This window comes from Octodon degus, unplaced genomic scaffold, assembly GCF_000260255.1.
Source record: "Octodon degus isolate 3935 unplaced genomic scaffold, OctDeg1.0 scaffold00021, whole genome shotgun sequence".
NCBI lineage: Eukaryota > Metazoa > Chordata > Mammalia > Rodentia > Octodontidae > Octodon > Octodon degus.
In genome coordinates, this window is record NW_004524597.1 from 21,887,990 (window position 1) to 21,904,335 (window position 16,346).

A 16,346-nucleotide genomic window follows, 5' to 3' on the forward strand; every position below is an offset into this window, starting at 1 on the left:
GCCGGGTGAACAGAAATGCACCTGATGGTTAATTTCCCTACTAGTAAAAGTCTGGGTAAAAATATTCTCTGTCCCTAAACCATCAGTGTTCGAGATCATTTTTTAAAAAATTACAGAAATGTGCTTTTATTCTTTTTATATACATATGGTTTGATTATTTATTGTGTGCCTTTTTGATTTAAGGTTTTCTTTTCTTTTTTTCTTTTTTTTTATAGAATGACTTTACTAGAAAACCAGAGAGAGCAAAGTTGGAGAGAAACACGGACTGCGGCTCGGAGGTGTTCAGCGAGCGCTGGACAGCAAAACCGTAGCGCTCGCGTGCACCCCGCGCGGCCCGGCCACCCGCGCGCGGGACCGCGCGCTCGCCCCCGCCACCCGGGGCCGCCCCGCCAGGGGGGCTGGGCCTCCTCGCTCCTGTGCGCCGCACCCGCCCCTCGCGCGCCTCTGGGCGCTCAGGCTCGCCTGGGCTCGCCTGCTCGGCGGGAGAGTTGGCGCAGAGCTCGCCGCGCCATGGGGCCAACTCCGGGCGCCTAGGAGTTGCGGGCTGCGGAGCGCGCTCACCCCAGAGCCGGCGGGCGGGCGATGGCTTAAGGCGCGACAGGGGTCCGCCTCGAGGTAACCGGGAGGGCCCGGGCCGGCGACGTTGGAGCACAGCCCGACGATGAGTTTCCACAAGGAAGACGGGGTGAACAGCCTGTGCCAGAAGGCGCTGCACATCGTCACCGAGCTGTGCTTCGCGGGCCAGGTGGAGTGGGAGAAGTGCTCGGGCATCTTCCCGCCGGAGCGGGGCAGCCAGGCCGGGGCAAGCACAGGTAACAGCTGCTGGACCCGGACCGGGATCCGCCCCCGCCTCCTACCTCGAGGCCCGTTGCGGGCTCCGCTGCGACCGGGAGGGAGGGGTCGGGGGCCCCCGCAGTCCTCGCTCGCGCCCGCGCCGGGCTCTCCGGGACCCGCGCTCCCCACGCCTAGCGCGCCTGGGGCGCAAGGACCCTGGCCGGGGCGACCCCGCACCAGAGGCTGGTCGGGTTGGCAGCCGGCGGGGTTCGGGCTGCCCCGATGGTCGCGCGGGGCTCGGTCGCAGCGCGAGGCGTGCGTGGACGCCGAGAACCCTGAGGACCCGGGGGCGCCCTGGTGCTCAGAGTGGCCAAGACCCCAGAGCGGGAACTTTCTGCCGCAACCTGTCCAACACCGGAGAGCTTTCCCGGTCTTTTAATACTGCGGGAGTTGTTTTCAGGGACTTCGCCACAACAGTGGGATACTGTGGGGATCTCTGATCCCATTTTGAGGCGACCCTAAGGTTCAGGGCTCAAAACAGAGAAGGGGAAGAGACGGAAGAGGTGATCCAGCCTCTCCACGCGGGGCACGGGCGTCCTCCCGGCCCTCGAGAAACTGGGAAGAAGAGTGGGGTGAGGTGCACGGCGCAGAGAGCGCCCCAGAACTCGAGGTGGGAAGAAGGCGCAGGTGGCAGATTTCTCTCCAGGTTTTCGGGGTTGGAGCTAATCACAGCCACCCTTTTGGTGAGGCTTGGGGGAAAGGTTTGACCCACTCGTGACAGGGCGCGTTTGTCCAGCTTGCTGTACTGTGCACAGGGGCCACTGGGAAGCGGGCATGTGACGCTCAGACGCTCCGGGCAGTGAAGGTCAAGCCTTGCGCGGCCAGCACTGTTTTCCAGGTTTGGGGCGTCCAGCCAGGAGGCCGCTGTGCCTTTTGCAGGTCTTGTTTCTTCCCCGCGGCTTTCCTCTGTCGCTTTGGTCCCCTGGAGGATCTGCTGAATTACAGGTAGCCAGGGCAACAGGTCGGAGCTAGACGGCCACCCGGGACAGTAGAGATCCAGGCGGGGAGGAAGCGGCGCCCTCAGTGACGCCCCCCTCCCACACCTGCTCCCCGGGGAAGAGAAAGCAGAGAGACGGGCGGGGTGGGCTCTGGTTGGTTTGGCTGCTGCCTGCCTTTGTTTGCGGGATCTCTGCAGAGCTTTAAGTTCTCGCGCTGCCAGACTGAGACTCCGTCTGCTTTTTAGGAGCCCGAGCCGCTGCTGGGACTCAGGGACTCCGACCTTCACTGCTGCGGTATGCACGCCGGCAACCTGTTTTGGAAATGTATGAACTCAACGGAGAATCATTTGTTTGTTCAGTAGGTGTTAATTTCCTAGGAGAGGACAGAAAATGAAACTTGTAAGGGACGCAGAGAACACCTTGCGCGTGTGCCACGTGCACAGGACGGAAAGGCCAAAGCGGTGGCCCCTGAGGGGGTGGTACAGGACACTTGCTCTGACACGCGTAAATGCTGTGGATGCCTGAGCTAAAACCCAGAGCCAGGGGCTGGGGAGGACCTTATGCTCTAGATACACTTAATTCTTCTCTCCTGCCCCGCTGTGATTACAAACACCAGTGTTTCCTTAAGGCTCAGTGGCTGGTCGCGTCAAAAACGCGTGGAGATTGATCGGTACGAGCTTTTAAATCTTCTTTAAATGTACAGCTAAGCAAGGTGAAGGTAAAACAGAACAGGAATTATAGGAAATATTCTGAACTTGTCCTGAACACTGTAAGGAGTACTTAAATAGTGTTATTTCCTTTGAGACGTTCCCTTGGGAACACAAAGTGGGGAAAAATTAATGTAAAACATTTGCAGGAACATTTTTCTCCCCTTTAGGAGGGATGCAGTCTATTCAAGTGGAGCCTGTGATTTATCCAGTAAATATGTATGTTACACGGCTGTGTGGATGGAAGATGCTTTGCTCAGCTGTGTATGAGATGCAAAGTTCGATTAGGTTACATTTTCCATTTGCAAATTTTTGCAACAGAGGTAAACTACTTTGCTCTATAAGCAGACTTCTGATATACACAGACATCTATGAGGTAGCCTCAAAGTTTATACACTAGCCACCCAGCTTCCTTCTGTGCTTTGAGGTAGATTTTTTTTTCAACTTATGCCCTAGCGGCCTTACTGTAGGGCCCTAAGTAAACGTACTTCCAGTAGCTGATAACTTCTGGTCACAGAGTGGTTACTTATTTGCAAATCATCAGCCCTGCCAGATGGGCTTGGTGAGTCTAACATTGTAGTGACTATTATAAGTTTCAAATTTGTACTCCTTTACATAGACATGGAAAGTGATTCAAATAATCACTTAGTCAATGTAGAGTGGCCAATTGGAGTCACTCTACATTGAAGGAGCTAAGAGTCACATATATACATATTTCCACTGTATTTCAGATGTCAGTAAAGAACAAGCACCACTTGACCATAATCTCCTTGACTATAATATAACAGTAGTGTTCCGGTGTGTTGAGAGTTCCCAACCAAGTCAACCAAGCTCATGTTTTAGTCAAATTTGGAAAGACTTGGCAGCATCCCACGCTAATTCCTCTTGTGCAACAGTTGGCGCCAATTTGCCTCTGACCATCACAAGCCCACTACAAAGCCCATCTGGTACCATTTTTAGAAGACTGAATTTTGATGAAATTTTTGATACCTTTTTCCCCTCTTTTTCCCACTGACTGTCCCCCTCTTGGAAAGTAGATATGTCAACCGCTAAATTCATTTTTGTGCACAACACAATACAATAGAATGCTTGAGTAAAATGCAAAGCAATGTTCTGAGCTCAAACATTACTAGTCACATGTAGTATGACTGAAATATATAGAACCATTTCTTTAACTGAATTTTGGTTCATTTTTGGTCACCCTTTCATTGCAGCTTGAATTCTTCTCAGGTTCGAGGTACCCATGTTGCCTGAAAGAGAGTGCTCTTCACAAAATTGCTGCTGCTGAGGTTAAACTCACATAGTCCTAAATCACACGCACATTCCAGGGGTATGGGCCTAACCTTAATATAAATATTTTAATAAGCATTTAATTCATTAGAATTGTAACTTTGCATTTTTTATATAATTTCCATTGGGAGCCAAGGACTAAAATGAAATTTTAGACAAATTCTTCTAAATACATCCATAGTGTTTTTAGTTTCTTAGAGAGAGAAAAAGGTCTTCAGTTAAGCAGTAGTGAGTTTCATTGAACTACTTCAATTTAAGAAAGATAAGTAAATAAAAACCATGAAATTAGATCTTATTTTGCTAGATAAAGTCACTTTGGGTCTATGACGGGTTTGAAATGAATAGGAGGACTTTGTGCATTCTCTCTACAGATACAAATAATGACTCAATTAATTATCATTTTCCTATCACCATGAATTTTACACATCCTGAATGTCTATGTAATTGCACCTTAGAAACAAGTATCAGTGGAAACTTTCCTTTGAGACTGCCAGGTAGGAGAAAGACAATGGTACTGTAGTGAATTAAGAACTATGTGTACTTCCAAAGAAGAATATGAGATGATCTTTCTTATGTCTTCCACATTTTCATCCTAGAAAAAATGGCCCATTTCTATCATTTCTTATCTCATTGTCACTCTATTACAGTATTAATCTAATCTTCATTATAGTTTTGCTCTTGTGAAAAAAAAATCACTTGGGCTCCCACTGGGTAGTGTTTAGACAGGCTCTCACTATATAGGCTGGGCCATCCACAGATACAGTGACACTCCTGCCTCAGTCTCCTGAGTGCTGGGATAACAGGGGTGTGCCACCATGCCTGGCTGTGACTGCATTTGTTTATTTATTTATTCATTTATTTATTTATTCATTTATTCATTTTATTTATCTATTTATTTATTTTATGGCCGGCTCAGCCTGCTCTGGGGGTGGGAATGGCGCCGTTTGTGGTGCTGGGGATCAAACCACGGTCCCGTCCCTGCGCTTGCCTAAGCTTCCTTAAGCAGGTGCTTTAGACCACTGAGCTATCTCACTGGCCCTGTGACTGCATTATTTTAAAGCTTTTTTAAAAAGTACAAAACTTTAGAAGAAGATGAACATTACCGTTCATGGCCAAAAAGATGTCCAGTGCCAGTTCACATTCTCTCAAGTGTGAAGGCCCTCTTAGGTCCACGGTGTTTACATAGGGGGTCTGTGGTGAGGCCACGCAACTGAGTTCTGCCTACTGGAGTCTCACCATGTTGGCAGCAGTGACCTGCCTGACCTCACAAGTGTGCCCTTAAATCTAAAAACTTAAAAAAAAAATACTCACAAAAATAAAAACTTCTCTCTTCACCTTCATCTTCCTCTGATATTCTTCTTCCAGCAAGCTACCTGATGGTAGACATGTGGCTTTCCATGTTGGACTTTAGAAAAAGAAACAAATGTTTTGGAATAAATGAATAAAAATATGGAAGAAGTGAGGACTCAGACACCTCCAATTTGATATGCCTGCCCTGGCCCGCTTATGTTGGACAGCATTTCTCTGCATGTGAGGAAAATAAATATGTGGTTCAGATTGCTATTAATTTGAGCCTTTGTTAGAGAAATTGGAACTGTGACCCAGTGTAATAATAATCTTGTAGCGATAGTAGAAATAAGACAACTTCAAAGATAGCTCCAGTGTTTTGATATGAGAGGGCCAACTGCTTCAGCTTGGAGTAGCAAGCTGCTGTACTGAGTTTCCTTTCCCACTGTCTGTACTTTCTGTACTGCGTGGAGGCACCGAGGATGGGTACCCAAAGAAAGAAAACCCCTGATATATGCATTAATTAAAGTTTGGTTTCTGATGAATTGTGGGAAATCACAGTCTGATACGATTTAAAAGTTTAAAGATGAGTAGAACTTGAAAATGAAAAATAAGGACAGATAGGCATATTAACTTGCAGCAGTGGTAGTTGGAGTAGAGAGCACAATTATTAGACTGTGCTCTTCTACAGTGAAGATTAGGTTACAGGAGTAGTTGTACTCACAAGCTACAGTGAATAAAATAATGCAAATGGGATGGTTTTGTAATATAGGCTCTGCCACAAGTTTCTAAGAAATTAACATTTGTGGGATACTGTGTTTTCTCCTGAGAGTGATCTTTTGTCAGTCTTCCTAGGACGGTGTCACCTTATGTAGCTATATTAAGCCAAGATAGAGGAAAATTTTTATAGCTAAAGTAAATTAGAATTGTACAGACAGACAGACAGAGACAGATAGGTAAGTGGACAGCTGTAGAGCAGTATTTATTCAAATGTTTGTAATCAAACCAGAATTCAAGCAATTTTAAATCAGATTATCTGAGAGCCTAATCTAATTTTGTAAATTTTATTAACTCCTAATCTTACCAAGATGTAATAAGATGAGTGTTGTATAATGGATTCTTTTTAATTATCTGGAGACATTGAAAAGTTGAGCTAGAGAGAGACTACTCATCAAGTTTTGCCATTGAATTGGGTAATTTAAGCATCCTAGAAGAAGAGGCTGGCCCTTCACGTTGGCCGCCCTGGCCTCCCATGAGCGGTCCATTTCCCATGGGAATCTTTTCTCCACCTGTCCTCTCTTTTTTCATTTTTATGCTCAAATCAAACAAAAGCTCCTCAGAAACTCCACCCATCAATCTCTACTGATCTGTAAATCCCCTTGTCAATAATTCTGGCAAAATACCAATGTTGTGTATTTCATCCTTGCAGTCACTGTCATCTTTGGAGTTTATCACGTTCTCTTAGAAAAACAAAACAAAACCCTTCACTCATAGATAACTCTATGTGCCCCTATGTCCTTACACCACAGTGTCTTAGTATTTAAGGTATTAAAAATATTATTAAATACCTTAGTAATAAAGGTATTAAATACCTTAGTATTTAAGGTATTAAATCCAGGCCAACCAGTCTCACTCTAAACTGTAAAGAACTCTAGATTCTGACCAGCCACATACCTTTTCTTACTCAATTTTCTTGTGTTCTCAAGAGTTACCATTCAAAAATTTTCTCATTCTTTTTAAATATCTTAAGTTACTTTGGACTAACTCTAAACCATTGACAATTGATGCTATCTTCTCCTTTGGAGAAATAAATTGCATTGGTATAAATAAGAATTCATCTTACTTCCTGCCACAAGTCTGGTGAACTCTCCAGCCCTGAGAGCCATCCTTTCCCTTTCAATAGGTGGGATGCTCCAGTTCTTTCACCTTTGCTTCAGATGCCAACCACGGTGACCTTTGCAGGTACTTCACTGTACCTGACCCCACTCCATAATTACAGCCTTCAGTAGTTTAATTTAGTGTGATCAATTTATGTATTTCATTGCAGATACAATGTACAGGATGCTATCCCAGATAAGGGCTGTCATGTGATGTACCTAATAGCCTAAAGAAAATAGTATTTTTTGAAAAACATTGTGTCCCAAGAGTTTGGAGGTAAAAGGCCATGCTGTGCTACAACACTAACAGAATGGGTATGCTTCAGACATCCTTAGGAGACAACAGCTCTGGCAAAGAGGCACTCTTGGATTGGATTATGGAAGAATGATTACAGATCCTTCAGATGGCTAAATGGGAACTTGTAGGAACTACATGAAATAGCTCAGACAAAACGAGGACAAATAGTATGTGGCTGGGGTAAGGAACAGTGAGTAAGGGAGGCTTTGGTAGGAGAATGCACTGACCAGTGGCCACGGATCAGGCCACAAAGATTCTGCAGGGCATCGTGTGTGGTTCAGCTTCAGTACAGATGGCTTCAGGGAGACGTCGAATTTGTCAGGCTGAGAAATGGAGTGACTGTGCATCCCAACTACAGGATCAGACTTCCTGCTACCCTGACTTGATTCATGCAACAACATTCACATTCAAAAGTGTCCCAGTTTGGAAGAAATACTAAATGGTCTCCCAAATTATAGCACAATATAGTTTCAAAAGAAAATTTTTAGAAGTGAGAAAGTATATATAAGCTCAGAAATTTCCACAGGGCTGTTTCCTGACATGAGAATTTAGGAAACCAAACATCTTAGAAGAAGCAGCCAGAGTGGGTTATAAATAAAACCTTTGGGGGAAGAGTGTACAAGTGTCCCTCAGGCCTGAACGCCAGGCATGTTCAGAAACTGACAGTTATTTCCATCCTTTCCCTGACCCACACTGTCCTGTAGTTTCCTTACACAATGGCTTTTGGGCCCAATTTGATAAAAAAAAAAAAAGAAAAAACTTCTTAAAGAAGTTATTTGAGCTGATTTTTAAAGAGTAGAAAGAGAATAAGTAGAGTTGAAAACACATGCAGATTATGGTGCTGTCTTAGGCCGCGTTGTGGCACTATCATACAGTGACGTAGGCTGGGTAATTTACAGGAAAGAAATCTAACTCTCACAATTCTAAAGGCTCAGAAACCCAACCTCCACCGCATCCACTGGCACCTGCTGTGGAGCTTCATGTTGTGTTTCTGTGACCCATGGCAAAATAACAGGGTACAGCAGAAGCAAGATGGGCACTCACTTGTCCCACTAAAACTTCCCCTGTAGGAAATCCATTAATCCACTCATGAAAGTAGAGACCCCAGGAGTGATCAGCTTTGGTCAGGTCTTGCCAGTACTGTCCCACACCATTGCATTGGGGGTGAAGTTTTGAGTACTAACCTTTAAGGGGAACATTCAAAAGCAAAAGCAGAACTGCACTTATAACTCATAAAATGAACATAGCTTATTCCTCTTCAAGCCATAGCTAATAACTAGGTGCGTTCCTCTTGTATTTTTGTGTTTTCTTCAGGATATGATGTAAGTAATTAAAGTAAACTAAAATTTAGAAGACAATCATACCATTTTCATCAATGGAATACAAATGGAAAACATACAATGACTGCCTTAGTAAACAACAGGAAAATATTAACGTTCATATCACATAATTTCAAATTAATTTTTATTTTTGTAATTAAGTAGCAATAGAAATGGGAAATGCTTAAATTTCTCAGTGGATTTCCATTAGCTGCAAATTGTACTTTGATGATCAGAAAAATGTGAATTAAAACTAGGTATTATTTCACTCTTAGATCAGTGAAATTAAAGTAAAACATTTTCTGAAATTGTAGAAACTAGTAAATTGACATAATGTTTTTATTAGAGCAGCTTTGGAACTCATCTGGAAAATATCTAGTAAAACTAAATATGTGTACAACTTAATACCCAACACCCCTATTTTAAGGTGAAAAACATTCAGAGTATATACATGAAGAAAAGGTACAAAGATGCTCATTACAGAGTAATATAGTGTTGTGGTCCTACTGTAAATCTCCACATTGATGAACTACTACGTAAAGACACCTATTAGCATAAAGTTAAGGTCAATTAAGACTCGGGACATATGAGAACTTGTACTGTAACGTCATGTACCTCGGTAGTGTCCCAAATTTTCTGATCAAGAAGATAATGGGGCCAAAGAGGAAAGTGATCAATGACGTAGAGTGTGCCTAAGGAGAGTCACATGGGGAGAAGATACTCTCTCAGGCTTTCACAGAGAGCACATTGGCCAAGCAATGGCTGTGACTCATCCACATGGCTGACACTGACAAAGGTTCTACAATCTGAGGTACAGGATCTCAGGATAAATCCTGAGGGCATTTCACTGACCTTGTCAGACCAAAAAGCTACAACTCGTGTTGCACAGGTCCTGCTTTACCTTGGTCTTAACCATCCAGTAGAAAAGTATAAAGATGAAATATAGGAAGTAAAGCATAAAGTTAGGCTTCAGATAACTGAGCAAAAAATAGAGCAGACTGGAGGAAAACTATGTGAAGCAGTGCATGGAAGAAAAGAGTATCCTAATTGTGCTTTTTTATTTTGTTTGTTTTAAGGATTGAACCTAGGGCCTTCACACTGAACAGTATCCCCAGTCTTTTTATTTTTTTTTATTCCTTACATAATTTTATTGAGAAACAAATCCAATGAGACCGTTTCAAAACCGATTAATAGCACAGTTTCAATAATTAATACATTGCATATTGTTGTCTTAGTGGTTATTCATTGTATAAGGAGCAGACATGATATCCTGTTTACACACACTATTAGAACAAATCTCTCTATTCATTGAATTAATAGAATGTAGCTGTATATCTCTCCTAACTATTTTGAATATGCAGATACAAAATGGTCATTTATTTGTATCTCCCTTTTTTGTTTAGTTCTGTCAGAGAAGGGTATTCCATTGTCATTTAAATATTGTAGGTACATGAATTCAGCAAAATATTCCAATATAGTACCGTAGGCCATAATAGTAGTATCTTTTTCTTTTTTAAATTTTGAAACAGGGTGTTTTTAAATTGCTAAATTGTTCCCTAGGGTTAACTTGAAATTATGATCCGATCCACCTACCTCAGCCTCTCTGTACCGGAACTGCAGGTGTGCACCACAATGCCCAAATTGTTCATGATTTCATAGGAGCCATTTTGGCTTGTTAGAGTGAGGTTTGGACAGCCATACCTAATTAGTACCAGCGGTAAATTCTACAGAGTGTTGGGACTGAGATTTAAAGTGATGGCTAAAGGAAGTTAGATATTTTATATTAGTTTAGTTTATTGTTTAGTTTGCTTGGGTTTCCATAAGAATACACCAGATTGCCTGGCAACAACAAAAATTTACTCCATTACAAGCCCTAGAGAATAGGTGTTGGGATCAAGACTGCACCTTCTGAGCCACTGTCTTTGGTGGGTGCATGACAACCATCCTCCCTGTGTCTTAGTCTATGACTGTGTCTGTATCCTACTTTTTCTTAGAAAATACACCAGTTTCATTGAACAGGAGCCAACTCATATGACATCATTTAACCTTCAGTACTCACTGAGTCTTGATGTCTGAATACAATCACAAGGCTAGGGAGATAGCTCAGTCATCTAAGCGCCTGTCTAACAAGTGCAAGGACCCAGGTTTGATCCCTGGTACCACAAGCCATGCTGACCCTGGAACCCTGGTGGCCCCGTGCTGGCCACTGAAACTGGGCATGGTGGCACATGCCTGTAATCCCAGTGCTGGGGAAGCTGAGACAGAAGGATCTGCATAGTGAGACCATATACCAAATAAATAAAAAATAAATAAACAAAAGATTTTTAAAATTTGAATACAATTGTAATCTGATTGTTAGGACTTCAGAGTAAGAATTTGTCCTGGGATAGGGAGAACAATTCCTCCCATATCATATTCCTAACATTTTCATTTAAAATAAGCAGAATTTGGATTTAAAGTCAAGGCTAAGAACCCATTATAAAAGAAAACTATAAATGTAAATCAATTTGATCTTCCAAGCTTTAAGAATACTCTAACATCAGAGTATAATCTTGGTTATCTTTGAGAGGTGAAAGTAAAAGTGTACAGGAGGAACATTAACTTGCATTTTATTAGTTTTTACTTTTGAGAACAATTTTAGATTTATAGAAAAATTAGTAAGAGAGCGCGTGCCCCCTATCCAGTTTCTCCTAATATTTACATCTTATGTTAGTATGGTGCAGGTCACAGTTCCCCAACTAATATGGATACATTATTGACTAAAGTCTATGCTTTGCTCATAATTTGTTATTTTCTACCTAAGGCCCAATTTCTATCCCTGGATCCTGCCCACCATACCACCTTACATCATTTGGTGGTCATTTCTTCTTAGCTGCTTCTTGGCTATGCCAGTGTCTTAAACTTCTTCTGTGTGTGTGTGTGTGTGTGTGTGTGTGTGTGTGTGTGTGTAATGAGTTTGATAATTTCAAGGAGTAACTTTCAGGTATTCTGTAAGGTGCCTTCTCTTGGAACTTGCCTGATATTTTCATTATTATTAGAGTAGGGTTATGGTTTGGGGACATGAAGACAATATAGACAAAACATTATTTTCATCTGGGACTAATCACAGGTTTTATGATGCCTGTGATGCTATTAGTGGGGCTTATCTGTGTTGGTGATAACCTGAGTAAGGGGAAGCTTGAGTTTTTCTGCCACAAGGTTACCTTTTTACATAGAGCCTTTTGAAAGGAAGTCCCATGTACCAAGCACACCCCACACTTAGAAGTGGGCTAGTGAGACTGGAGCATCCCCACTAATTGTTTGCAATTCTTCAGCGTAGGAGCTTTCTTCTACCTCATTTATTTGTTTATCCATTCTAACTGTTTAACCATATATCGTTTTATGCAATGCATGTGTACTAATATTGCAATTATTTTAGTACTTTGAAGCTATCTAGATATTTTTTCTTAGTCCATTCAAGTAGCCATAACAAAATACCATAAACTGAGTGGCTTATAAAAAACAGAAATTGATTTCACATATGCTGGACCCCAGGAAGTCCAAGACCATATCACTGGAAGTTCCATGTCTAGAGAGTACCTTTTATGGTCTTTTTTCTGCTACCATAAAAGAACAGCTGAGGCACAGTCATTTGTGCATGTAAAAACTTTATCTTGGCTCTCAATTCTGGAGGCTAGAAAGTGCAAGAAGAGGTGGTCAGACATGGTACGGACCTCATGTTACTTCAACTAATAGTAAAAAGTAGAAGGGCAAGCGGATATGTTCTAAGGGGGCAAAATCTCAGAGGCCCACCTCATTTTTTAAAACTGTTCACAGAGTAAATAATTCAATCCCCATCGAGAGGAACTCAAGCATTATGGTGGTGGTGTTCAGGAGCACTCTGCCCCATTACCCAAACGTGTATTAATAGGTCTTACCTCCCCAAATCACTGCCCTGAAGCCTTAAGGCTCCAACATGGGAATTTTGGAGGAACACACACGGCAGCCAGAGTAGGACCTCTTCCTGGTTCATAGATGGTGACTTCCTATATTCTCATCGAATAATGGTGAGAGTTGCCTTTGGGCCTATTTTACAAGGGTTGAGCCTCAAGACTCTGGCCCACTAAGGAGAATCACATGGAGAGAAAACATTCTCTTAGGCTTTCACAGAGAGCAAATTGGTCAAGCAGTGACCGTGATTCATCCACATGGCTGACACTGATGGTATAGGTCTTGTTTTATCTTGGTCTTAACCATCCAGCAGAAAAGTATAAAAATGAGGTATAAAAAGTAAAGCCATATTAATACGCTGAGCTGTAAAAAGCTCAAGTCAACAAATTCTGACATTGCCAGTCCTATGATTAACCCACTACTATTATGGGACTACTGGACTATATTGGATTATTTTGCTGAATTCATACACCTACAATATTTAAATGACAATGGAATACCCATGTCTGACAAAACTAAACAAAAAAGGGGATACAAATGAAGGACCATTTTACATCTGTATATTCAAAATAATTAGGATAGATATATAGCTACTTTCTCTTAATTCAATGAATAGAAAGATTTGTTCTAATAGTATTTGTGGACAGGATATCATGTCTGCATCTTGTACTACGAATAACCACTAAGAAGACAACAATATGCAATGTATTAAATATTGAAACTGTCCTACTAACCGGTTTTGAAACTGTCTCATTGCTATTTGTTTCTCAATAAAATTATTTTTTAAAAAAAGACTCTGGCCCAAGGCCTATCACCTCCCCAGAGACTCCTGCTTCTTCATACCATCACCTTGAGCTAGAATTTTAATATGTGAATCGTCTGTTACTCCTCTCTCTCATTGCTGGGACAAATACCTGACTCTCAAAATGAAGGAAGGAAAAGTTTGTTTAGCTCACAGTGACTGGAGTTTTCAGTTCTTACTCACCTGGCTCTAAGGCAGAGCGGCACATGACAGAGGGCAGCAGTTCATCGCAGTAGGAGGCACCAAAACAGCAAGAGAAAATGGGAGGAGTAACAGCAATGGTGGCTACAGAGAGCAAGTCTGACTCCCTTAAGTTGCGTTCAGGCTCTCTGCCCCAGGCTGGGTATAGCACTCACACCCATAATTCTGGCAGCATTTACACCCATAATCCCAGCAGTACTAAGACCCATAATCCCATCCTTGGATCATGAATTAAGCACAAACTGTAGAACTGTGACTGCACGAGGCTTTTGGGGGGACAAATACACACAAACCATAACATTTCGGGGGACACAGTTATTCAGACCACTACACAATTCATTAACTAAGTGAGGAATTATAAATTAGAAGATACAGAGTTAATAGAGAGGACTATAGACTTGGAAGCCATAACTAATAATGTACCCATTAAGGATTCGTCCCGTCATCCTCATTTATACTGCAGAAAGCAGCTTACAGATATATTTAAGATGATTTCTGTTTCTGATGTAGAGAACGAGAGAGCTCATCTTCAGATTAAAGATGAAGCAGACAGGAGCATTTCCTGTTGCGTGTGGATTTGGAGTTTAACTTCACAGTTTCGGTTTCATAGCAGACTCCAGGTTGTCAGCCCTTATGGGCAAAACCTTGACTCCCTTGTTGTATAATGTATAAATGCTGTCATGTGTTCACGATATATAATTAAAAAGTTTTGCTGGGGTGAAGCTTTTCCAAGACATTCTATTATCTCACCGTTTCTGCCCCTTGATGGTCAACACTGACTGATACTTCTCTACATTGTCGTTGCTTTCCAGATATTTCCGTCAGCCTGTTAGCCGTTGTTGTCAGCTTCTGTGGGCTGGCCTTGTTGGTCGTCTCCCTTTTTGTCTTCTGGAAGTTGTGCTGGCCATGCTGGAAAAGCAAACCCGTGACTCCAAACCTCAGCGCCCTCCCGCAGAGTGCTTCGAGCGCTCCCACAGAGGTTTTTGAGCCTGAAGAGAAAAAGGAGGTTAAAGAAAATGGAAAGCCAGCGCTCAAAGCTATTGAGCCTGCAATAAAAATTAGCCACACTTCTCCTGACATCCCAGCAGAAGTCCAGACAGCCTTGAAAGAACATTTAATTAAGCATGCACGTGTGCAGAGACAGACTACCGAGCCTACTTCTTCATCCCGGTAAGGAAGGAGCCAGTCTAGCAAATCATCTGTGTACATGTGTGTATATGTGTGCGCATGTGTGTGCATGTGTGTGCATGCATGTATGGTATGTGATTGGAAGAGAGCAGACAACTGAAGTGAGAAGAATAGAGAAACAAAAGCAATGGGGAAAACATAAAAAGCACGCAGTTTAATGAAGAAAAAGAGGGTAGTGCAGAAGAAGCAGAGCAACAGAGAGCTCCTGCTGACCACAGGGCAGAGCAGGGAGAGTTCCAGCACTCGGTAGAAGTTGAGGGCTTTGCAAAATCATGTCATATAGAATATTTAACTCTTTCCTGGAAATATCATTGCTTGATAACTCTTAATAGTAGTATGTGGATTTAGTTTAATCAACCGATAAGTATTGATTTAAAAAAAAATCCTAATCACTTGAAATGTATGTAATAGAGATACAACAACCAAGGATTACCTCTCATTTAGAATCGCTACAGAGATTCACATTTAGTTTACAAATACTTAGCACCTGTGCTATAAACATGAATCTGCTGGAAAATTTCATTGTTCATTTGTGCTCATGTTAACCAAACTCTTATCCTGGGCAGTTTCACTAGAACCTAAAGATTTTGAGAACATCAAGATGAGTACCCACAAAAGAGGAACCCTTCCTTAAGGAAATTCTTCCTAACCATGCCTGAGAAAAGTGGCAAAAGTCTGTTTGGCTAAAAGTAATTTGCCACAACATATTCAAACTATTGAATTATATTAACTATAAAGAGAAAGGATACTGCCAAAGACGCATTTTTTTCTGCTGCCTGGGGTTATCTGTGGGTGGCCAATACCATTTCCAGCTCATTAAATTACTTCCTAAGTCTCCCTCTACACTGAGGGCGTGTCTGTGCTTTTGACAAGACATACTTTTGTGGGTTTAGAAATCTATATGACTGGAGAACTGGATTATGTTTGCCGCTAGGACTGAAAGACTATTCAATATATCTTTTGTGTAAATAAAATAATGTAGCTGTGTATGATAGTGCTGAGCTACTATCCAAGGGCTACTTAAAGACAGGCACCATGACAGTGGGTCTGAACCCAATGGCTGATAAGTGACAGAGGCAAGGAGCACCTGCAGAGGGACTTGCAGGATGGAGGGATAATTCCCATCTGAGATGGAGGCAAGCAGAGTGGTGTGAAAAACACTATGTCAAATTTATACTTCATTTATACTTATGAAGTGCTTATGTTTGGAAAGTTCCAGACCTCAGTTAGCCACTAACAATTGAGACAGTCATCTAAATCAAAGAAATATAAGACAAAGGATAAGGGAAACTACTGTACTAATCAAAGCTATAAGTGCCTGTCTGCTTCATGCTCACAATTACTCAGTTCTGTTAGTTGAGGAGTACCTGTCACAGAAGGAAGCTCAATTCATGAAAACATATTGAGTTAATCCTTGCTTTTGGACATCTCAGCATTTCCATCTTCAGAATGTTATCTGTTGAACATAGACAGCTTCTGTGATTACCCCTAGCTAGGGCAGAATGGATAAGTGGAAAAAGTTTTGTGAAGACTTGGCTTTGGACACAGACATGGCTTCTGGGTATAATAGACACTAGTAGTACAGACACATCATTTTATCCCTGGCTTTCACAGTAATTATGTAAAATTAAAAACAAAAGAAAAAAATCTTTTTCTCTCAATCTGAAAAAACACA

At 42.1% G+C, this 16,346-nt stretch overlaps 1 protein-coding gene across 1 annotated transcript in view; it reads left to right on the forward strand.

Annotated features, from left to right (window-relative positions):
• The first annotated feature begins 571 nt into the window (after positions 1 to 571).
• Positions 572 to 16,346, forward strand: part of Syt10 (synaptotagmin 10) — a 55,335-nt gene continuing 39,560 nt past the window's right edge. Inside the window, exons 1-2 of the mRNA XM_004628067.1 lie at positions 572 to 812; positions 14,296 to 14,653. Coding sequence (XP_004628124.1) covers positions 662 to 812; positions 14,296 to 14,653 — 509 coding nt within the window. The 5' untranslated portion in view covers positions 572 to 661. The remainder of the gene's footprint in view (positions 813 to 14,295; positions 14,654 to 16,346) is intronic.